Here is a 25,532-nt window from a genome sequence, read left to right as displayed (position 1 = left end):
AACATTGTGAGATGGCTAAATGGGTTGCAGGGGAGAGCACATTTTGCCAATTTCCTGTTCACTTGCAGGGGATTATCAGCCAAGCTCACAACCCAGCTATATTTAAAAATCGCTGGTTTACTGCCACCCTCCTCACTTTAGTCACCTACTGCCAACATATATGGCCCAGAGGACCAAGATTTTCTTTTTAGGAGAGCGGTCATCCAGTCTTGAAACGTTAGCTCTGTTTTCTCTCCCCAGATGCTGTCAGAGCTGCTGGAATTTTCCAGCATTGTGTGTTTTTGTCTCCTGGTCCCATCTTGGAGAGAACAAAGAACATTACAGCATAGCAACAGGCCCTTCGGCCCTCCAAGCTTGCACCGACCATGAAGAGAGCTTTGATCTCCTCTGGACATCCAATGTCCACTGATGAAATTGAGCTTCCAATGTCTGTAACAGACAGTGGGGGGGGAATTAAACAGTCCTGATTTCTCCCTCACTACCCATCCGCAAACAGAAATGTTTGGATTTTTAATTTCCCCCTTCATAAAGAGTGGTCTATTTTGCCCAACCGTTAAATTTGAAATGTTCCAATCCTCTATGAATAACTTGTACAGCTAACTCAAGGTAAGATGAAAAGGAATGCCCACTTCTCTTCTAGGAATGCCTACCCTGAAGAAGTTGTAAGATAAAAAGGGTTAGTTTATTTCCACACACACACACGAGGGGTTTTACAATGTCCATCCTTTTACACACGGCCAATAAATGGGGGATAAGCAAAGCGAAAGAGGATTCAGGGTAGGACCACAATAAAAATGCAAGTTATGGGGTTACGCATAGCCAGAATCAGAGGTCTAATAGAAGATTTCTTCAGAGAGGTTGTTTGATTGCAGAGTGATCCGTCTTTCTAGAGTGAGACTTCCACAATGGGAGAAGCGACATGGAGTGAGTTCGTCTTGGAGGCATGGGTTCTAATGTTGCAGTAGTTTGCAGGTTTGATGAGGGCCAGAGTTCTTCCTGCTGCCATCTGCTTGATGATGGACAGCACAGGCTGTTGTCCAAAGTCCTGTTCTCGATAGAGGTCAAACAGCAGCTGACTATAAAATCCAAACACTATAATTAAAAGGAGTTCAGGCAGCACAAGCTCTCTAGTTGAAGCTATTGTTTTTAAAAGAGTTAATGGCCAGGACTTGCATATGGCTGATTTTGACCAGATCTGGCTGCAGCAGCACACAGGCTGTAAGGCCATTGTGTTAGTTTGGCTGGAATGTTTAGGCAACACGATGGCACAGTGGTTAGCACTGCTGCCTCACAGCACCAGGGACCCAGGTTCAATTCCAGCCTCGCGTCACTGTCTGTGTGGAGTTTGCACTTTCTCCCCGCGTCTGCATATGTTTTCTCCAGCTGCTCTCGTTTCCTCCCACAGTCCAAAGATGTGCAAAGGGTTAGGATGATTGGCTGTGCTAAATTGACCCCAGTGTCAGGGGGATTAGCAGGGTAAATGAGGGTTATGGGGTGGGATTGTGGTCGGTACAGGCTCAATGAGCCAAATGGCCTCCTTCCATACTGTAGGGATTCTGTTTATGCGACGTAGTGTGTTTTACATTCCAGATGTTCAAGGCGGTAGCCATTGTTCAGTTGGAAATGGCTCCAACTCCCAAAGCATGTTGTCAGCTCAGCAGCTGTCCATTTTGAAAAGCATATATTAAAAATTGACTTTACAAAGTAGTCCAGCTGACAAAGATAGATATATCTATCTATATTTCCACACACAATTTCCTTCCTGTCTTGGCCGTGACGAATGGATCCAGCCCAGATAAATTGCAATCAAAGATTAAAAGGCAAATCTACCTTTAAAGAAGAGCTGGTTTGAGAACAGTCAGTGTACATTCCCATAAAGGAGAAGGTAAGGCAAACAAATCCAGAGCTCTCTGGACAAAGAAAGAGATAAAGATGATGCAGAAAGAGTGTTTATGATAGATGTCAGGTGGAAAATACAATTGAAAGAAAATAAGAGAATCATAGAACACCTACACCATCAAGTCTGCACCAACAAGCCTACCCATACCCTATCCCTGTAACCCCAAATATTTACCCTAGCTAGTCCCCCTGACACCACGGGTCAATGTAGCATGGCCAATTAACCCCCTGACACAAAGGGGCAATTTAACAGTCAATCAACCTAACCTGCATATCTTTGGACTATGGGAGGAAACCAGAGCACCCGGAGGAAACCCATGCAGACAATGACCCAAGGCTAGAATTGAACCTGGGTCCCTGGCACCGTGAGGCAGCTGTGCTAACCACTGTGCCACCGTGCGCCCCGTGAGAAGCAAAAGGAGTGTACGAGAAGTGACTGGTAACAGAAAAGGGAATCCCAAAATCTTCTACAGGCATATAAATAGAGGCAGGAGAGCTTAGGAGAGCAGTTAATAAAGTATATGGCACCTGGGCTTTAGGAGCATGGAGTAAGTAAGGATGTTTTGTAAAACCTGTATAAAACACTGTTTGGCCTCAACTAGAGGATTACATCTGGTTCTCCACACTTTAGGGGATGTGAAGGCATTAGAGAGAATGCAGAAAAGATTCAAGAGAGTGATTCCAGGGCTGAGGAATTTCATTACATAGATCAGAGAAGTTGGGATTATTCTCCTTGGAGGTTAAGAGGAGATTTGATACAAGTATTCAAAATCACAAAGGGCCTGGACAGAGTAGAGAGAAACTGTTCCTGTTGGTGGAAGGATCAAGAACCAGAAGGCACAGATTTAAGGCAATTGGCAAAAGAAGCAATGGCAACATGGGGAAAACCCCTTTCAGAGTGGCTAGCATCTAAATGCACTGCCTGAGGGGGTGGTGGAGGGAGATTCTGCACATCTTTGGACTGTGGAAGGAAACCGGAGCACCCTGAGGAAAGCAACGCAGACACGGGGAGAATGTGCAAACTCCACACAGTGACCCGAGGCTGGAATTGAACCCAAGCCCCTGGCGCTGTGAGGCAGCAGTGCTGACCACTGTGCCATCCCAAGTTGCTGGATAAGAGTTTAAAATGACAGGCTCATCTCAAGAAAATACAAAGAAAAAAATGCTGGAAGCACTCAGCAGGTTCAGGCAGCAGTTGTGGAGATAGACAGAGTTAACATTGACCTTCCACTGCAACCTCGAGTGACACTTACTCATATTTCAAATCAATGACATTTCCTTTGTAACATTGTTCTGAGTTTTATGGGCTTCGGAGAAATCCTGCAGATTTTTGAAAACGTACTCAGTGTGTGTGGGTAACGCTGCCAGGACTGCAAGTGCTGCTTAATCTTGGGGGCTCCAAGGGAATGGTGACATTCTCGTTGAATCACAGCGGTCAAGGGTGACAGATCCGTATCGGAGACCTGGGAGATGGGATTCAAGATCCAGCAGAAACCAGATTTTTGGAATGAAAGGTTCATGTTTTTGTGTTAGAAATTGGAGTTTTGAAACAGTTGAAAGCTCCAGTCACACGTGCATGAGCCAGAAACTTGATGTCTTCCATTTTGATTTTACTGACTGATGTAAAATTATTGCTGCTCCGTTCACATCTGTTAAGGTATGAAGTTCTTGTGCTTTAGAACTTTCCCAGTGAATGGTTGCCGGTGCCATGCAGTCTCAGTTATCTGTATTCAGTAACCTGTACTCAGATTTGTTTCGATACAAACAATAATGCTGCACAATGAAGAGGATATCAAACATAGCCGAGAACAATCCAAGGCCAAATTTTGTTGGGTCTCCAAAAATCAGTAACCATTTATCTGTAATGAAAATTAAAGATTTGTTTATAATTTCATAGTCTGAGCAGGTCCAATCTCAAACAAAAAGCAATATTAAAATGTAGACCTGAAACAGCCTACATTTCACATCTAGACGCAAGGAAACAACCCTGTTAGCAAGAAATCGAGCTATGCTGCCTTCTGGATGAAGTGTGTACAAGGACAGAGGCAACTCATAGAACAGTACAGCATAGAACAGGCCCTTCGGCCCACTCATCAGGGAACACCCTTGTAAACCTCTGCAATCTCTCCAATTCCTCTATTCTTTTTACAATAGTCACCAGAATTTAATACAGTACTGTGCGAACCTTGATTCAAAGCAAGTATTTGCACAACCTCCCTACTTTGCAATTCTACCCTCTAGAAATAAGGCCGATTGCTTGCTTTGCTTTTTTATGGCCTTGCTAACCTGTGCTACAACTTCTGATGATTGACGTATTTGTACTCCGATTCCTTTGTTCCTCTACTCCACCTAGACTTGCAGCCACCAAGTAATTCGTGATCTCCCTATGCTTCTACTGAAATGTACAATCTCACATTTGTGTTGAACTTCATTCACCAATTATTTGCTAGAATCTATTAAGGAAGTCTTAATGCGCTTAAAAATCAGAGTACGATCAGACAGTAACAACATGGTTTTACATGGTCCTGCTCCCATTTCTTGTATTCCTAATTTTTAATGTTACAGACATTCATCAGCTTTTAGTGATTTCTGTACTTGGATCCTAAATCTTTGCTTTTCCACAACTCCCAGCTTTACACCATTTAGGAATCAATATTGGTATTGTGGGTGTGTGAGGGTAGTGAGAGCAGCTTCTGATCATTACATCCAATTAGAACATAAGAACATAAGAAATAGGAGCAGGAGTAGGCCATCTAGCCCCTCGAGCCTGCCCCGCCATTCAATAAGATCATGGCTGATCTGACGTGGATCAGTACCACTTACCCGCCTGATCCCCATAACCCTTAATTCCCTTACCGATCAGGAATCCATCCATCCGCGCTTTAAACATATTCAGCGAGGTAGCCTCCACCACCTCAGTGGGCAGAGAATTCCAGACATTCACCACCCTCTGGGAGAAGAAGTTCCTCCTCAACTCTGTCTTAAACCGACCCCCCTTTATTTTGAGGCTGTGTCCTCTAGTTTTAACTTCCTTACTAAGTGGAAAGAATCTCTCCGCCTCCACCCTATCCAGCCCCCGCATTATCTTATAAGTCTCCATAAGATCCCCCCTCATCCTTCTAAACTCCAACGAGTACAAACCCAATCTCCTCAGCCTCTCCTCATAATCCAAACCCCTCATCTCCGGTGTCAACCTGGTGAACCTTCTCTGCACTCCCTCCAATGCCAATATATCCTTCCTCATATAAGGGGACCAATACTGCACACAGTATTCCAGCTGCGGCCTCACCAATGCCCTGTACAGGTGCATCAAGACATCCCTGCTTTTATATTCTATCCCCCTCGCGATATAGGCCAACATCCCATTTGCCTTCTTGATCACCTATTGTACCTGCAGACTGGGCTTTTGCGTCTCATGCACAAGGACCCCCAACTTAAGCAACTGCTTTGGAACACTCATTTCACAGCACTATTTAGCTGTCAGTTTTATTTATTCTTTCACGGAGATGTGCACACCACTGGTCAGACAGCATTTATTGCCCCTCCCTAATTGCTCTTGAACTTAGCGACTTGCGAGGCCACTGCACAGGGTAGTTAAGAGTCAACCACATCGTTGTGGATCTGGACATGTAGACTAGACCGGGTAAGGATGATGGATTACCTTCCCTAAAGGACATTAGTGAACCAGATGGGTCTTTGCAGCAATCAATTAAAACTTCGTGGATACCATAATGAGACTAATTTTAAATTCCAGATTAATTGAATTTAAACTCCACCAGCCGCCATAGTGAGATTTGAACCCATGTCCCCAGAGCATTAGCATCGGCCTTTGCATTACAAATCCAGTGACATTACCATTACACCACTGTTGCTCCAAAGGAAAGGTGGCAAGTGTAGCAGCATCTGCTTATAACAGAGATTGGGGAAAATATACAAATAGGGTTACATAGCCTTAGAGAGGAGATTTACTAGAATGAGACCAAGGACGATGGATGTGTAGACGGAGAAAGAACAGCTACAACAATGATTTAACAATAATAGCAAAAGTGGCTTGTTCTGCCAGAGTTAAGCATGCTGGGATTTTTGGTCAACTTATAATTAAAACCAGATACAGATCGTAAAGTTACTCAGAATCAGGGCTCTGGTCTGGAAACTATGACCTGAAGCTTCCAGTGTCGACTGAGTAAGGAAAGTTGTTTACTTTTGAGCAGACATAGTGGCCTCGAATTTTATTGTTGTTGTGTGTGGGACATGTCATGTGAAGCAAGCATAATGGTGTCATTTACAACTAATTTGATTGGATGTTTGAGCCATGTGATCGGTTTCTGGTTACACAATTGGCTGGATGACAGAGAACCTTAAGGAAGAATTTGTAGATAAGAGACATTGCAGTCCTTTCTTTGCCAACAACAGCTCTACAGATTAACCATTGTAACATGTGCATCCTGCAAGAATTTTCCTCAGAAGACTACAAAGATAGATTCTACATCGCGACTATTTCTTGGCCAAGGTTTTTCCTAAACTCAGGAGTAGCCATTTTCATTTAAATAATTAAAGTTAGTGTTCAGTTAAGAGTTGATGAGGTGCATCTGTTTAAGTTGGTACCTGAAGTGTTAAATAAAGGGAAATTGTTTAATGAATTGAAGAGTTGGCTCCTGTTCTTGTTTGTCTCATTCAACTGGAATGTTTGGAGGGTGTTTAGATTCATAGCCGAGTAACAGATGTCAATAACGTGGGGGAGCCAGGCCCACTGCCGCACAGCGGGGGAGCCGGGCCCGCACCTCGCACAGCGGATTTTCACAGTTACTTCATTGCAGTGTTAATGTAAGCCTACTTGTGACACTAATAAAAAACTGGAAGATGCTGAATGGGATTGCTGTTCATGTCATGGTGCAGAATGGGGAGGGTAACAGAAGCAGCCAGTATCTGACCCCAGCACACACTCACTGCATAACCATTAGTAAGTGCAACCATTCCAGAGTGAATATTTCAATTACCATTGTTATAAGATTGTAAGAACATCTGTGCAATGCTGAGACTGCCCCCAGTAAAATCTAGAAGCACATTGCCAATGGACCAACCAACTGTGCTCTTTCTGCGATAGTTCATGTAGGCCTGGAGAGAGAGTGAGTGAAAGAATGTTACAATCTGTACTTAACGACATCACTAGTGCTGACACAAAGACATTTCAAACAGCTTGTAGCTGGGTACGCTGAAGCTGAACCGTCTCCGCACTGATAGAAATCAAACCAGGGAGAGGTGAAGTGTCTTTATCAATCCGAGTTTCATCCAGGTGAGCTCCTGGGTTGGTTATCATCATCTAAGGGGGCTTTTCCAGAATATTCTTTCAATACCAAATCCTAGGTATCCCTCTCTCTCCCATGGGATTAGATGGAGGGGTGGGGATGATGTAGGTCAGGTCTGATGGAGCAGTGGGGCCTTTTTGGATTTGTTTGTACAGTATTAATGCCTCAACTGATCTCCCTCAGCCCAAAGGCAGCCAACTCGCTGGGCTTAGTAATGCAGGTAACAGCACTCTGTCCATTTGTAAAGGATGTGGAGATGCCGGCGTTGGACTGGGGTAAACACAGTAAACACAGTGAGTCACCTGACTCACCTGAAGGGGCTTGGAGCTCCGAAAGCTTGTGTGGCTTTTGCTACCAAATAAACCTGTTGGACTTTAACCTGGTGTTGTTAAACTCCTTACTGCATTTGTAAAGGAAAAGGAATCCCTTCACTGCCACTTTCCAGAGAACAGTGTCAGGGTCAAACCCTTCAGCATTTACATGCTGCCGTATAGCCAAAGCCTCAGTAAAGTTCCAGCCAGGAAAGAAAGACAATCTAGAGGCGCTGCAGGATTCCTTACACCTGGAATCATAAATGTCTCCTCCTCTCCAGTTGACGTATTCTGTGCTCTACAGACCACTTACAACCATCCCACCCACTTCCCCAACCCATGCTGCATCCTGCATTGTGCTAACCACCCTCTACACTGTTGTGCAGACTCCTCACCCCATCACCCACCTGTGGGATGTATTTGATAAGTGTGATTACAAGTTTGATGTAGGAGAAGTAGTAGAGATATTGCAGCCAGGTGATTTTGTCAGCTACAGTCACAAACAAGGTGATAAGAGCGAAAAGCCAGGCAGCCACCAGCAGTCCAGTCGCAACCTTTGAAACTTTCTGTTCCCCTCTCTGTGTGACACAAGTACAGGAGAGAGTCAGCGCGCAGCAATACAATATCCAAACATCCTGATCAAAACAGCTTGCAAATGTCAAAAGCAATGGTCCAGAATGGGTCTTGGTCCAGAATGTAGCAGTGTGCCACACCTGCAACCAGGAGCAATGATTTGTAAGTCGGGTCATTACTTCAATGTACAGCGACCTGCAGCCATAAGGGAATTCTTACAAAAATCAAAACACATAATATCGTAGAAACTAGAAGTAGGAGCAGGCCATTCAGCCCTTCAAGTCTGCTCTGCCATTCATTTTGAACTTGATGATCAGCCATGATCAATATCCTGATCCTGCCTTCCCCCCATATGCCTTGATCCTCAAGAGCTAGATCTAATTTCTTCTTGAAATGTTTTGGCCTCAACTACATTTTATAGTAGCATAAAGTTCCAGCATAACCCCACGGCTCTTAAACTCCAACCCCCTGTTAATAAAAGCTAACACACTATAGGCCTTCTTCACAGCTCTATCCACTTGAGTGGCAACCTTTAGAGATCTGTGGATATGAACCCCAAGATCTCTCTGTTCCTCCACAGTCTTCAGAACGCTACCTTTGACCCTGTAATCCACATTTAAATTAGTCCTACCAAAATGAATCACCTCACATTTATCAGGGTTAAACTCCATTTGCCATTGTTCAGCCCAGCCTTGCATCCTATCTATGTCTCTTTGCAGCCTACAACAGCCCTCCACCTCATCCACTACTCCACCAATCTTGGTGTCATCAGCAAATTTACTGATCCACCCTTCAGCCCCCTCCTCCAAGTCATTAATAAAAATCACAAAGAGCAGAGGACCAAGCACTGATCCCTGCGGCACTCCGCTAGCAACCTGCCTCCAATCCGAAAATTTTCCATCCACCACCACCCTCTGTCTTCGATCAGACAGCCAGTTACCTATCCAATCGGCCAACTTTCCCTCTATCCCACACCTCCTCACTTTCATCATAAGCCGACCATGGTGGACCTTATCAAACGCCTTACTAAAATCCATGTATATGACATCAACTGCCCTACCTTCATCAACACACTTCGTTACCTCCTCAAAAAATTCTATCAAATTTGTGAGGCACGACTTGCCCTTCACAAATCCGTGCTGACTATCCCGGATTAATCCGCATCTTTCTAAATGGTCGTAAATCCCATCTCTAAGGACCTTTTCCATCAATTTACCAACCACCAAAGTAAGACTAACCAGTCTATAATTACCAAGGTCATTTCTATTCCCTTTCTTAAACAGAGGAACAACATTCGCCATTCTCCAGTCCTCTGGCACCATCCCCGTGGACAGCGAGGACCCAAAGATCAAAGCCAAAGGCTCTGCAATCTCATCCCTTGCCTCCCAAAGAATCCAAGGATACATTTCATCAGGCCCAGGGGACTTATCGACCTTCAGTTTATTCAAAACTGCCAGGACATCCTCCCTCCGAACATCTATTTCCTCCAGCCTATTAGCCTGTAACACCTTCTCTTCCTCAAAAACATGGCCCCTCTCCTTGGTGAACACTGAAGAAAAGTATTCATTCATCACCTCGCCTATCTCCACTGACTCCATACACAAGTTCCCACTACTGTCCTTGACCGGCCCTAACCTCACCCTGGTCATTCTTTTATTCCTCACATAAGAGTAAAAAGCCTTGGGGTTTTCCTTGATCCGACCCGCCAAGGACTTCTCGTGTCCCCTCCTAGCTCTCCTAAACCCCTTTTTCAGCTCATTCCTGAACCTTGTTTCCTCATCCCTACATAAGCTTCCCTCTTCCTTTTCACAAGACATTTCACCTCTTTCGTGAACCATGGTTCCCTCACTCGGCCATTTCCTCCCTGCCCGACAGGGACATACCTATCAAGGACATCCAGTATTTGTTCCTTGAAAAAGTTCCACTTTTCATCAGTTCCTTTCCCTGACAGTTTCTGTTCCCATCTTATGCCCCCTAATTCTTGCCTAATCGCATCATAATTACCTCTCCCCCAATTGTAAACCTTGCCCTGCCGTACGGCCCTATCCCTCTCCATCGCAATAACAAAAGACACCGAATTGTGGTCACTATCTCCAAAGTGCTCTCCCACAACCAAATCTAACACTTGGCCCGGTTCATTTCCCTGTACCAAATCCAATGTGGCCTCACCTCTTGTCGGCCTATCCACATATTGTGTCAGGAAACCCTCCTGCACACACTGCACAAAAACTGCCCCATCCGAACTATTTGACCTACAAAGGTTCCAATCAATATTTGGAAAGTTAAAGTCCCCCATGACAACTACCCTGTGACCCCCACACATATCCATAATCTGCTTAGCAATTTCTTCCTCCACATCTCTATTACTATTTGGGGGCCTATAGTAAACTCCTAACAACGTGACCGCTCCTTTCCTATTTCTAACTTCAGCCCATATTACCTCAGTGTGCAGATCCCCCTCGAAGTGCCTTTCCGCAGCCGTTAGACTATCCTTGATTAACAATGCCACTCCTCCACCTCTTTTACCAGCTTCCCTACACTTACTGAAACATCTATACCCCGGAACGTCCAACAACCATTCCTGTCCTTGTTCTACCCACGTCTCCGTAATGGCCACAACATCGTAGTCCCAAGTACCAATCCACGCCCCAAATTCATCTACCTTGTTCCGGATGCTCCTTGCATTGAAGTAGACACACTTCAACCCACCTTCCTGTCTACCGGTACCCACCCTTGACCCCGATACCTTCCCCAATACCTCACCACCCTCACTGACTTCTGGACTACAACTCCTTTTCCCACTCCCCTGACAAATTAGTTTAAACCCCCCTGAAGAGCCGTAACAAATTTCCCTTCTCGGATATTGGTGCCCCTCTGGTTCAGGTGCACCCCGTCCTGTTTGTACAGGTCCCACCTTCCCCAGAATGTGTTCCAATCATCCACGTATCTGAAGCCCTCCCTCCTACACCATCCCTGCAACCACATGTTTAACTGCACACTCTCCCTGTTCCTCAACTCGCTATCACGTGGCACCGGCAACGTACCAGAGATGACCACATGTTTCGTCTTGGCTCTCAGCTTCCAGCCCAGCTCCCGAAATTCCTGTTTTAAATCCCCGTCCCTTCTCTTACCTATGTCATTGGTACCAATGTGTACCAGGACTTGGACTGTTTCCCCTCCCCCTTCAGAATCCGGAAAACACGGTCTGAGACGTCACGGACCTTGGCATCCGGTAGGCAACATACCATCCGTGAGTCTCTTTTGCTGCCACAGAACCTCCTATCTATCCCTCTAACTAACGAGTCCCCAATAACTATTGCCCTCCCGCTCTGCCCCTTACTCTCCCGAGCCACAGAGACGGACACAGTGCTGGAGATCCTCTCACTGCGGCTCACCACTGGTATGTCATCCCCCTCAACCATATCCAAAGCGGAATACTTGTTGCTAAGGGGAACGATCACAGGGGATCCCTGCACTGACTGCTTCCACCCAGCCCCTCTCACCGTCACCCATCTGTTTTCATTCCTCGGAGTAACTGTATCCCTGAAGCTTCTGTCTATGGCCACCTCTGCGTCCCTAATGATCCTAAGTTCGTCCAACTCCAGTTCCCTAACACGGTTTTGGAGGAGCTGCAGATGGGTGCACTTCCCACAGGTGTAATCAGCAGGGAAACTGTCATCGTCCCTCACCTCAAACATAGTGCAAGAGGAACATAGCACTGCCTGCACACCCATCCCCTCTAGATACCCTGCCAGTACCAGGTAGAAACAGCAAAAATGAATTAAACTCACCCCTGCTCGCCCTTTCTGCCTAAGCCCTGTGAGCCAAAGCCTTACAGCTCACACTCTGCTTCCCACGCACTCCCCTGCCCGCTCCCGACGCTGCCCGCTGTATACTGCAGCCTACCTTTTATACTTCACGCGCTTAAAAAACCCTTCCCAGACTCCTTCTTAATCAATTCCTTGGTCCTCCTTTACTGAGCTGCTCCCAGTCCTCGGGTCGATTGCTTTTTCTTGTCAATTTGTGCGCTTCTTCTTTGAATCTAATACTATCCCTAATTTCCCTTCTAAGTCATGGCTTGGTCACAGCTCTCTTACACTAAACAGGAATAATCAATATTTGGAGTTCATCTATTCATTCCTTAAATGCCTGCCGTTACTTATCCATTGTCCTTCTTTTCAGTAATGTTTCCCAGTCTGTCATGGCCAATTCATGCCTCATAGTTACCTTCATTGAGATTCAAGACCCTGGTCTCAGAATCAAAGAAAGTGAAACAGCCTAGACAGAGAGATGCTGAGGAAACAAAGCAGATGGTGTTTGTGAGAGGGTTGAGATATATCCCAGATCTCTATTGGGATTTCCTAATGTCCATTTATATAAATGGTCTGCAGGCAGGGAGGAATAATACAAAGTTTGCTGATATTAAAATCAAGTGATGCAACAAAGTGCAAGGAAAAATGCAAGAAATCGCAGCAGAGCACTGGTCAATGAACAGACTGGGCTGATTGATGGTGACTGCAATTCATAGAAATATGAAGCCGTACATCGGGAAGAGCGCGAATACCAAATGCTAACATTTAAATGGGGGACCAGAGAACTAGAGGTACAGACAAAAAACAAGAAATGTTGGAAAATCTCAGCAGGTCTGGCAGCATCTGTGAGGAGAGAACAGAGCTAATGTTTCAAGTCTGGATCACCCATTGCCAGAGCTGTTTCAGATTCCAGTATCCGCAGTATTTTGCTTTTATCTACAGAGGTAGAGACATATGGGCTGAGGTTAGAAACAGGAAAGGAGAGGTCACCCTGTTGGGAGTTTTTTTATAGACCTCTGAAAAGTTCCAGAGATGTAGAGGAAAAGATTGCAAAGATGATTCTGGATAGGAGCGAAAGTAACAGGGTAGTTGTACTGGGCGACTTTAACTTTACAAATATTGACTGGAAAAGCTATAGTTCGAGTACTTTAGAGGGGTCAGTTTTTGTCCAATGTGTGCAGGAGGGTTTCCTGACACAGTATGTAGATAGGCCAACAAGAGGCGAGGCCACGTTGGATTTGGTACTGGGTAATGAACCAGGCCAGGTGTTAGATTTGGAGGTAAGTGAGCACTTTGGTGACAGTGACCACAATTCGGTTACGTTTACCTTAGCAATGGAAAAGGATAGGTATATACCAAAGGGCAAGAGTTATAGCTGGGGGAAAGGAAATTATGATGCGATTAGGCGAGATTTAGGTGGCATTGGTTGGGGAAGGAAACTGCAGGGGATGGGCACAATTGTAATGTGGAACTTGTTCAAGGAACAGCTACTACGCGTCCTTGATAAATATGTACCTGTCAGGCAGGGAGGAAGCAGACGTGTGAAGGAACCGTGGTTTACTAAGGAGGTTGAATCTCTTGTGAAGGGGAAGAAGGAGACTTAGGTTAAGATGAGACGTGAAGGCTCAGTTAAGGCACTTGAGAGTTACAAGTTAGCCAGGAAGGACCTAAAGAAAGAGTTAAGAGCCAGGAGGGGACATGAGAAGTCTTTGGCAGGTAGGATCAAGGAAAACCCTAAAGCTTTCTATAGGTATGTCAGGAGTAAAAGAATGACTAGGGTAAGATTAGGGCCAGTCAAGGACAGTAGTGGGAAGTTGTGCATGGAGTCTGAAGAGATAGGAGAGGCACTAAATGAATATTTTTCGTCGGTATTCACACAGGTGTTGTCGAGGGGAGTACTAAGATGCAGGCTGTTGGACTGGATGGGATTGATGTTCATAAGGAGGAGGTGTTAGCAATTCTGGAAAGGTTAAAAAAAGATAAGTCCCCTGGGCCGGATGGGATTTATCCTAGGATTCTCTGGGAGGCTAGAGAGCAGATTGCAGAGCCTTTGGCTTTGATCTTTGTGTCGTCATTGTCTACAGGAACAGTGCCAGAAGACTGGAGGATAGCAAATGTTGTCCCCTTGTTCAAGAAGGGGAGTAGGGACAACCCTGGTAATTATAGACCGGTGAGCCTTACTTCTGTTATGGGCAAAGTATTGGAAAGGATTATAAGAGATAGGATTTATAATCACCTAGAAAGGAATAATTTGATTAGGGATAGTCAGCACGGTTTTGTGAAGGGTAGGTCGTGCCTCACAAACATTATGGAGTCCTTTGAGAAGGTGACCAAAGAGGTGGATGAGGGTAAAGCGGTTGATGTGGTATATATGGATTTCAGCAAAGCGTTTGATAAGGTTCCCCATGGTAAGCTTTTGCAGAAAATACGGACACATGGGATTGAGGGTGATTTACTGGTTTGGATCAGGAATTGGCTAGCTGTAAGAAAACAGAGGGTGGTGGTTGATGGGAAATATTCATCCTGGAGTTCAGTTACTAGTGGTGTACCGCAAGGATCTGTTTTGGGGCCACTGCTGTTTGTCATTTTTATTAATGACCTGGATGAGGGCGTGGAAGGATGGAATAGTAAATTTGCGGATGACACGGAAGTCGGTGGAGTTGTAGACAGTGCGGAGGGAAGTGGCAGGTTACAGAGGGACATAGATAAGCTACAAAGCTGGGCTGAGGTGGCAAACGGAGTTTAATGCGGAAAAGTGTGAGGTGATTCACTTTGGAAGGAGTAACAGGAATACAGAGTACTGGGCTAATGGTAAGATACTTGGTAGTGTGGATGAACAGAGGGATCTGGGTGTCCATGTGCATAGATCCCTGAAAGTTGGCACCCAGGTTGATAGGGTTGTTAAGAAGACGTACGGTGTGTTAGCTTTTATTGGTAGAGGGATTGAGTTTCGGAGCCAGGAGGTCATGCTGCAACTGTACAAAACTCTGGTGCGGCCACATTTGGAGTATTGCGTACAGTTCTGGTCGCCGTATTATAGGAAAGATGTGGAAGTGTTGGAAAGGGTGCAGAGGAGATTTACCTGGATGTTGCCTGGTATGGTGGGAAAATCGTATGAGGAAAGGCTGAGGGGCTTGAGGTTGTTTTCGTTAGAGAGAAGAAGGTTAACAGGTGACTTAATAGAGGCATACAAGATGATCAGAGGATTAGATAGGGTGGATAGTGAGAGCCTTTTTCCTCGGATGGTGATGGCTAGCATGAGGGGACATAGCTTTAAATTGAGGGGTGGGAGATATAGGACAGATGCAAGAGGTAGGTTCTTTACTCAGAGAGTAGTAAGGGCGTGGAATGCCCTGCCTGCAGCAGTAGTGGACTCGTCAACATTAAGAGCATTCAAATGGTTATTGGATAAACATATGGATGATATTGGAATAGTGTAGATTAGAGGGGCTTTAGATTGGTTCCACTGGTCGGCGCAACATCGAGGGCCGAAGGGCCTGTACTGCGCTGTAATGTTCTATGTTCTACATGGATTTAAAAAGTTGGAAAATGGGATTCTGCATTTACATGAAAAGGAGGAAATTAGAAGTAAGAGTTTCAGTGCTGTTAGAATGGAAAGATCTAGTATCACAAGAGGCTACTAAGTAAGAGACTTAATTTGAAAGGGAATTGCAATAGGATGTCACCAGACACAGTGAAAGGACAGAAGAATGGGACCAGTGCACCAACTGCTGGTTTAATTCAGGCTATAAATTCTGACACCAAATGTAACAAACCTCTCTGGAGATGGACTGACCTCATATAAACAACATTGACATATCGTAACTATTGTTAACAGGACTGCATGAAGACTGAAGAAGACATCACTGCCTTGCACTGGGTTCACCCCATCTGGATTATCCTTCAGGAACTCATTCTGAAAAAGCAGGTGACAGATTTAGTACATTTCATGACAAATCAACTCAACACTATAACTTGGAATTGAAATGAAGTCTTAATCATATCAGAACTCCGTCAGGATCAGGTACAAATCCATTATACAGAATCTAATGATCAGAGTAAATCTCTTCCAAATGATGCTCACCTCACAACTGGTTTAACTTTCCTTTCACTGTCAGGTCATTGACTCAACCTGACTGGTCAGTTGATGGTCAAATCTATGTATCCGTACAGCAGAAGGGGAATCCCACTCAGACTACTCGCATATAGGGAGGGTAAGCAGGGCACCAAGTATTGTCAGTGCTGTACTGAGGGAGCATTACACTGCAGAAGGTGCTGTCCTTTAGATAAGATATTAAACCCTGTCTGCTCTCTGAGATGAATGTGAAAGTTCTTAAAGGTCTTCCGATAGACTGGCCAATATTCATCCTCCAATCACCATGAACAAAACAGACCAGCTTATCTTATTGTTTTTATGGGATCTTGCTGCTCATAAAGTGGCTGCTATAATCTCAAACTCAACTGACTACAGTTCAAAAGTTCATCAGCTGTAAAATGCATTGAGGCACTTTATAAATGCAAGTTCTTCACTCCTGAATTTACCAAGGGCCATCTTTCAATAGCACCTTTCATTTCATCTCCATCGGTGCTACATCTTTTAAGCAGCTGTAGAAAGTCAGGGCTATGGTACCTGGCCCTTGCTGTTTTCCAGACTTTAAATGAAAGGCAGTAGGTGTAGTGTAGTTGGTGTTCGCCTACATGTAGAGGCCTTGTTCCATATCTGCCCAGCAGCAACTTGAAGTTTGGGAGACTTGGTCTACTTGCTGGATGCAATCTTGATTGCATTTCTGTCCAGAAGAATTGGAGTGTGAACTATGGCAGATCTGGAATATGTGATGTGGTGGGGTGGCAGTGTAATCTTTGCTTTCGCCAGTTGCAAGTCAAGCAGGATTTCTAGCTGACCAGGTCATTGTGGTTAGAGGGCAGAAGGCTCTCCGGGAAGACCTGAGAGTTTTGGTTCCAAGAAATGTCCAGATATTGAAGGGTGTTAACTGTGTAAGGGCTGAAGCCTCCGGTGTTTGTATTGGACAATGACCTTGAATTGCAGCATTTGCCTATTGCCACATTATGCAAGGAGGAAATGGTGGGACTCGAGATGAGGACTTCAGAATTATGGATGCTGAGAGGGCAAAGAAATGAGGAATTTGGAAACTCTGATCTCTGGTTGGAGATCCAATTCTGCTGCATTCAGCTATGGGTTCATAGAAACCGGGAGCCAGAATGCACAATCATGACAAAACATTGCCTTCTCCAAATGTTATCCAAGGTTTAGTCTGGGTGGATTAAGTCGAGCTGATGAGCTAAGATTTTCCAGTAGCTGGAGGGTTGGGGGGAGGGGGGGGGGAAGAGAGAGAGAGAGAGAGAGAGAGAGAGAGAGAGAGAGAGAGAGAGAGAAAGAGAGAGACCTGTCAGAGGCCCACATGGTGCAGTCTTTACCCCTTTAATATACAGGAAGCAGTGTGGGGGGTGGTAGTGGGACAGGGGAGGAGTGTGTAAAGAATCAGTGTAATTCTGACCTGCACGAAGAGTGGAACAGAGGGGGAATGATTAGTGATGCAGGACTTCAAAAAGAGTAAAATAAATGGAGACACCAGAAGCAATGAACAAAAGGAGATCTCAAAACTTTTTAAAAAGTCTTTAAAAAGAAACAATGATTTTAAATGTTACGGCTCGAAAATGGCTTATTGGACTGTTCATGATTTCTCAAGTAAAACAACAACATCCCACTTTGTACGTTGAGGCTGAATAAGTAGGGAAGGACAAAAACATTTTCTGGCAAAGTGTTGACTGGGATAAAGAATAAAGAAAATATTGCTGCAAACCTGATTGACTAACCCATAAAATGAACAGAAATGCTGATGGAGAAAGTTATAAAACTGGGATAAGCAACTAGGTGATGGATTGGAATTATGTGGAGACCGGGGAAGTTGGGATTATTTTCCATCCAGCAGGGAAGGTGAAGGTATTTATAACACATTTAGAATTGTGAAGGATTTGAAGGGTAAATGAGAAGCTGTTTCTAGCAGCAAGAGGCTGGTTAAATAAGCAGAGGACACAGACTTAAGGTGATTGGCAAAAGAACTTGGGGTGAGATGGGAGGTTCTCTTTTAAACATAATGTTATGATGATTTGGAATACAATATTGGAACAACAGCACAGCTATATAAAAATTTTAAAATCTATCAGGGCCAGAGAATAATAGAATTTCTCCAGGATTATTGCTTAAATAGTACAAATATCCACAAGTTATTTATTTTCACTAGGCTCTTGGGCCCCCAACTGCTTCCAGAATGTTTCTTTGTGCAGCTATCTTCAAAGTGGAAAATAAAGTATTTGTTTAATGTCTCTGCTACTTCCTTATTTCCCATAATAATTAAAGTTACGCATTCTTTACACATTATATCTGTATAGTCCAACTTGAGGATTGGTGGAACACCAGGTGATGTAGTGTGCGTAAGTGGTGTTATCATTTTGATTAGGTGATGCCCATTTGATCTAACTGCATTGTATAAAACTTCTAGGCCTGCAGTGGTCTGTTTAGTTCAGTTGGCTGGACAGCTGTGATGCAGAGCAACGCCAACAACATGGGTTCAATTACCGTTCCGACTGAGGTTATTTATGAAGGCCTTGCCTTCTCAACCTTGCCCGAGGTGTGGTGATCCTCAGGTTAAATCACCACCAGATAGCTCTCCCCCTCAGAATGGGAGAGCAGCCTATGGTCATCTGGGACTATGATGATGTATTATTAGTCTGTTTTGAGGCAATGATAAACTGGACTGGCGCATAGTTTTGGAGTGGAGGATTGACTAACTGCACACAAAGGAATGAGTGGAATCAATGTTTTTGTAGAATGAACTAGGTGGGTAAGCTACCTATCTTAAGTTTACGTAATAGATCCTGTATAATGCTGTGAACAGAGTAAAGTTTAGAAATAAAGGTTCCAGAGCCTCAAGTACAAACTGTCTGTAGTGATCTGTGCTGTCATTAAATCTAGTCAATAACACGAATGCTATAAGAGAAATGCTCCATATCACAGCCTTTAACATGCTACCAACTGGAATCAGAGAGAGATATGCCCAGAATGTGGTTGTGGGACAATAATCCTCAACCTGCAAGATGTAGAACAAATTTACCACCTGCTAAATGAGCAGGGAAGTGGATTTCTTGAATAACCTGCCTCTGAGGGGGGGGGGGGTTTCTGTTAAAGTAGTAATGCCACCTCTCCTTCCCACCCCCCCACTTCAGTAACTTGACCATGTCCTTCACCGCTCCCCAATGAACATTTATTGAAATTACGTGTTCCCAGCATTTGGGAAGACGCTAAATTAAATATTACCTCGATATATGGAATCCAGAACAGACCAATGTTAAACATTCCATATGCAATGTGACCAGTCAGATTAAGTGCCAGAAAATCAAAATTCAATCCAACCACACTGAGAGGGGGAGAAACAAAAAGAGAAAAATACATATGAATACTCAATAATTTAGAAATTAATCTGCTTTCCATCACAGATCCAAACGGGAAAACACAATACAAAAAATGTTAAATTTTAATTCAGATGAAGTACAAGAGGTTGCGGACATGCTTAGAACAATCGGTGGTGTGTATCAGGGAATATGATCCTCAGCTTGTATCCACCGAGTTTAGAAGAGTTAAGAGGCAACTTTATTAAAACAATGTTGAAGTAAAAGATCCATTGGGAAATGATAATACCATTAAATTCAAAAATGACATACTCCAGCTGCAAACAAGAATCTTGTACTTAAACAAAGCCAATTACATAGGTGTGAGGCTCATTGAGTAAACAGACGGGAAGGTATGGAGGTAAATAAAGTGGGAAAAGTGTGAAACATTTAAAAGAAATAAAAAATGATCAACAAAAGTGTATTCAATGGAAAAAATAAAAACTCAGCAAGGAAGACCCATCCATGGCTTGTCAAGAAGTTAGGGAAAGTATGAGATTAGAACAAAGAACAAAGAACAGTACAGCACAGGAAACAGGCCCTTCGGCCCTCCAAACCTGTGCCGCTCCTTGGTCCAACTAGACCAATCGTTTGTATCCCTCCATTCCCAGGCTGCTCATTATAAAAGGCTTACGATGTTGCAGGGGATGAGAGTGTTTCAGAAACAAGCAAAGGATCACCAAAACATTTTTTTTTTAAAAAAAGGAAAAATAAAGAATGAGTGTGCGCTAGTCAGAGATATTAAAACGATGAGCTTTTATTAATATATGAAAAGGAAGAGAGTGGCTAAACATTGCAGAAACAGAAAATGCTGGAAAATCTCAGCAGGTCTGACAGCATCTGTGGAGAGAGAATAGAGCCAACGTTTCAAGTCTGGGTGACCCTTCGTCAGAGCAGCTAATGACTTAGATCACGAGACAAAGAGTAATGTATCCAAGTTTGCTAATGATACCAAACTAGGTGGAAAGGTAATACAGAAACGCAACATGCTGGAAAAATTCAGGTTTGGCAGCATTGTGGCGAGTGTAAACAGAGTTAATGTTTCAAGTCCAATATGACACTTCTTGGACACCTGAAAGTGGGAAGGTAAGTTGTGGGAAAGGAACAGAGGCTGCAAAGAGATATAGACAGGTTAAGTGAGTGGGGAAACAAGATGAAATATAATATAGAGAAGTGCGAAGTTGTACAGAACAGGGTTTTAACGAGACTACATTTGGAACATTGCTCAGCTTTGGTTTCCAGTTAAGAAAGGATATACTTTTACTTTACACTCGAGGGGCTAAAGGGATCAAGGGATATGTGGGGGGGGGGGGGAATCAGGATATTGAATTCGATAATCAACCATGATCAAAATTAATGGCAGATCAGGCTCGAAGGGCCGAATGGCCTACTCCTGCTTCTAGTTTCTATATTCCTATGAGGTCGGTGCAATGAAGGATCAACAGATTGGTCCCCGGATTGAGGAGGTTGTCCCATCATGGAAGGCGGAGGAAATTAGGCTTATTTTCTCTGGAGTTCAGAACAAGAAGCGATCTACAAACTTTAGACTTAATAGGGCGGGTGCTGAGTGACTGCTTCTACTGGACGGGGAATCTAAAACACCAGAGCATAGTTTCAAGATAAGGGGCTGATCATTTCGACCCGAGATGAGGAGAAACTATTTCACTCAAAGGGTTGGAATTTTCTATCCCAGTGGGTTGTGGATGCTCCATTGTTAAGAATGGGATTGACAGATGTTTGGTGTCTATGGGAATGAAGAGAAATGGGGAGCAGGCAGGAGAACGGAGTTGAAGTCCAGGATCAGCCATGATCATATTGAATGGTGGAGCCGGTTTGACAGGCCGCGTGGTCTCCTTCTGCTCCTATTTCTAGTGTAAAATGTACAAGATCCAGCAAATCCACTCTGCAGCAACATCAGTGTGAGTCAGAGTCACATTGTCGGACAAGAGGGGGCTATTTGGCCCATTGAGTCAATACCTGCTCTGTGGGGCAATCCAATCAGTTCCATTCCTCCACTTTATCCTTGTCCCCCTGCAAACTGATTTCCCTCAAGAGCCCAACCATTTTCCTTTCCAATTCAATCATCTCTGCTTCCAGCACCCTCAAAGGCAGCAAATTCACTCGCAACATAAAAGAATGCTTCCTACCATTCCCCCTGCATTGTTTGCTCAAAGTGTTAAATCCTAGTCTTTGTACTAACAGCTGATGGGAACAGTTTTGCTGTGTCTACATTAGCTTCATCTGTCATTATCTTGTGCACCTCTATCAAATTCACCTCAATTTTCTTTATTCCAAAGAGAACAAACCCACCTAAAAATCCTTCGGGCCATTCTGGTAAATCTTCTCTGTGCTATCATAACAACCCTCACATTCTTCATAAAATCTAGTGTCCACATCTCGATTCAATACAGTTGGAGGCTAAACAGAGCTTCATAAAGGTGCAGCCTGAACTTCTCGCCTTTTATTCTCGATGTATGAAGATCCCATCTGCTTTGCTAGCTACCCTCTCAAAACATCCTGCCACCTTCGAAGATCTCTGCACATGAAAACCCAGGTCCTTGATTTCTGTACACTCTTTACAACTATTCTATTTAGATAGTTGTTCCCCATCCCTTCTTTTATCGCTTGGGGTTAAGCCTCAGAGTGAGAAGCAAGATGAAAGCGTATAGTATAGAATAGCACCAAGACAGATGCCAGGATAAACAGCAGCACTTTATACCAAGTCAATGTGTTATTCATAAACTGATATGTAAATAAGCGATCATGAAGTTCAACTATAACCAGAGACAAAATGCTGCTTGGTTTAATTTCTTCCATCAATGGTTAATTCCACAAACTGTAGGAATGTTCCCAAAGCAACATATAAACTGCAAATTTACAAGAATTAGAATTATTGTCTTGCGAGATTAACCTTTTACATTCATTCATAGACTGTGGGGGTTTCTGGCAGTGCCAGCATTCATTGCCCATCCTCAATTGCCCTCGAGGTGGTAGTGGTAAGCTGCCTTTTTGAACTGCTGCCGTCCACGTAGTGCTGGTGCACCTACAGTGCTGTTAGGGAGCGAATTGCAGGAATTTTACCCAGTGACAGTGAAGGAACAGCGATAAAGTTCCAAATCAGGCAAGTGTGAGACTTGCAGGGGAACTCAGATTGTGATGTTTCCATGTATCCGCTACCATTATCCTTCTGATAGAGGTCACGGATTTGAGTTAGTGAAGAAGCTCATATCCCGTGACAAAATAAAACGGTTAACCTCATGGTATGAATTTTAGTTCTATTTCTGCGGTTTATCAGCAATGCGGCAAGAAAATAATGAGAAAAGTAAAAGGTTGTTCATTTAAATAACTGGCCAGATTAGGCATTTTAAATTTTCTATCTTGACGAACGTCACAGTAATAAATTCCAAGGCTGTTATTAATCTAAACTCTTCCCTGGTAAAGTGTTCCACGCATCCTTATCGAATGAAATTATGCCCAAGGGTAAGAGTTTGAAAATAGCACTAAAACCCCAGTGCACTTCTAATGCTTGAACTAACCTTCACAAACAACAATGCAGTGTAAATTCAAAGTGTAAATTACAGAATGTAAAATAACACACAGACTGTGGTTCATCAGCATAATCTGCTCATTAGTTTCCATATCCTAAGGTCAGTGCTATATCCTGAGCGCACACTGTGGGCAGCAGCATGGATGCTGAGTGAGAATGGGTCTGACAGAAACAGCAATTCAGCAACGTACACAGGCAGCAGTCATGTGAGGAGCACTATAACCATACAACTGGGATCTGATACACATTTCCATACTAAACTTATTATTGTGAAGTTTATTATCCTGAGGAATGTGGCAAACATTTAAATCACAAGCCTGCAAATTGGCCTTTTCTCTTTTCCCAATGGCCCAGAATTTGCTGAATGGGGCAGCGCACCATATACTGATTAGATTGGGTTCTTCAGCATTAAAATTAATTCTGTAGTGTAATTTGGAAGTGTGTAGGCAATGGTCCAGTGACAGCAACATGGCATAGGAAACCTAGGTAAGCAACAGGTCAAACAGTGAGATTAAAGGGTTCGGAAAGAAACAGGAAAGGGTCAGAAGAGTAAAATCAGGTACAAGGAGGCAAAGTATGGGGAAAGAAAATTGGAGAGAGAAAAAGAAAAACAAAGAAAAAGTACAAAGAATAAAGAATAAGTCTCTATATTTTATGCTCATTTTCTGAACCAAAGCAGCCTGAGTGCTTATCATGGGTACTTCAGGACGTAGTTGTTTTAGCGATCACGTCTCAGAAGAACAGAGGGAAGGGAGGAACCACGAACTTTGCACAGTTCTGACTCTCACCAACTTTTACAGGTGCACCATAGATGCACCAGAAAGCATTCTTTCTGGTTGTATCACAGCTTGATATGACTCCTGCTCTGTCCAAGACCGCAAGAAACTACAAAGGTTTGTGCACGCAGCCCAGTCCATCACTCAAACCAGCCTCCCACCCATTGACACTGTCTACACTGCCTTTGGAAAAGCAGCCAGCATAATCAAGGACCCACGCACCCCGGACATTCTCTCTTCTACCTTCTTCCGGTGGGAAAAAGATACAGAAGTCTTAGATCACTTACCAATCGACTCAAGAACAGCTTCTTCCCTGCTGCCATCAGACTTTTGAATGGACCTACCTTATATTAAGTTGATCTTTCCCTACACCCTACCTATGACTGTAATACCACATTCTGCATGCCCTCTTCTTTCCTTCTCCCCTATGTACTCTTATGAATGATATGTTTTGTCTGTATAGCACACAAGAAAAAATACTTTTCACTGTATACTTATAAATAAATCAAATTAAAGAACCAGAAAGTCATTAATTATCACATCATTAAAAGATTACTTGCACTATTAATTATGAGAATTAACTTTGTGGCTTAATGGGCAATTGTGCGCAAATATAGAAATTGCAGGGAGGTTAAGTGCGAGATGTAATTTTTGCTAAATTACAAGCTATTCGTGGCAATCTGCATTGTATGATTGATAGGGTCTCACTTTCTGGCCACGAGTTGCTAACCAGCTTGAAAATTAAAAATGAGCAACTTTCACACCCTTATTTTTGCTACAAATTACAATCATTGGTATTACAGTAAATTACAGCTATTGCAGCAATGAAAATCACCAGCACGAAACTCCTGTTAGACAATAAAATGTAGCAGCAGTGTAAACCTTTTTGCATACACAAAATTTTATGTTGCAAAGAGCTCCTCATACGAACAGTTTACCTTTTACGTTTCCAGTTTTCAATCACTTGCGGATAAAAGGAGATAGACCAGGCCACAAAATAAATCCAGCCAATCACCTGACATATGATTCTCAGGGCACTGCTCTGCACCACCAGAAAATGAATTCTTGCCAGAGTTCTACAAAAACAGCAGAACACAGTCAGTTAAAGTAGGAACAACTAAATACTGGAATGTATACAATACCTTTCATGATAAATCTCTCAGAGGTCTAAAGGAAAAAAAAAATGACAAGATGATTTATTCAGAACTTAACTCTTCAAGTTTTTGAAAGTTTTAATGGAGGAGGAGGAGCGAGAGAGGTAGAAGGATTTAAGGAGAGAATTCCAAGCTTCAGGTATGGATGACTGAAGACACAGCCACCAAGTGAGTGAGTGATGTGACAGAGGTCAGAGAGAGATGAATGGAGTTTGGTGGAATTTGTAGCACTGGAGGTAGCGAGGGGTAGGACCTTGATGGAACTTAAACACACGAATGTAGGACAAGCTTATACTTGTTCTCATCAACATATAGATTAGTCGATCCAAAGATTGCAAAGCTCCATTGGTGATCTCATGACAGCCTATGAAATGCACATGGCCTGATCTCTCCTATTTTGTAACAGTATGTGTGAAGTAACATGCAGGCAAACAGTCTGAGGTTTAGCAGTGACCATCCATTGTTTGGAATTTGGCTAAGCTAATTTTAATCTCAATTTCACATTTCTGTCTACCTCAATAATCTTTCACTACCTTGTTTATCAAGGATCTTTCTACTTCATGGTAGGCTAGTGAAACCTCATGGTAGGCTAGTGAAAAAGGTTGGATCTCATGGGATAAAGGGGGAGGTGGCTAGATGGGTGGAGAACTGGCTTGGTCATAGAAAGAAGTTTAACAACACCAGGTT

At 43.5% G+C, this 25,532-nt stretch overlaps 1 protein-coding gene across 4 annotated transcripts in view; it reads right to left on the bottom strand.

Annotated features, from left to right (window-relative positions):
* Positions 1 to 664: 664 nt before the first annotated feature.
* ctns (cystinosin, lysosomal cystine transporter) overlaps positions 665 to 25,532 on the bottom strand; it is a 69,086-nt gene continuing 44,218 nt past the window's right edge. The window contains exons 6-12 of one of the 4 annotated variants that reach the window (XR_013495524.1): positions 24,630 to 24,767; positions 19,238 to 19,337; positions 15,698 to 15,817; positions 7,924 to 8,094; positions 6,897 to 7,014; positions 2,992 to 3,758; positions 665 to 1,283 (exon numbers count right to left, since the gene is read on the bottom strand). Coding sequence is in view for 1 of the 4 variants with exons in the window: in XM_078198055.1 (XP_078054181.1) it covers positions 3,616 to 3,758; positions 6,897 to 7,014; positions 7,924 to 8,094; positions 15,698 to 15,817; positions 19,238 to 19,337; positions 24,630 to 24,767 (790 nt within the window). In the remaining 3 variants the exon portion in view is untranslated. Of the gene's footprint in view, positions 3,759 to 6,896; positions 7,015 to 7,923; positions 8,095 to 15,697; positions 15,818 to 19,237; positions 19,338 to 24,629; positions 24,768 to 25,532 lie in introns of all 4 variants that reach the window. The other 3 variants (XR_013495525.1, XR_013495526.1, XM_078198055.1) reach the window with 3 other exon arrangements.

Source organism: Mustelus asterias, chromosome 26 (genome assembly GCF_964213995.1).
Source record: "Mustelus asterias chromosome 26, sMusAst1.hap1.1, whole genome shotgun sequence".
Lineage (NCBI taxonomy): Eukaryota > Metazoa > Chordata > Chondrichthyes > Carcharhiniformes > Triakidae > Mustelus > Mustelus asterias.
Note: the sequence above shows the minus strand (reverse complement) of the source record. Positions and strands in the feature narration are given on the sequence as shown.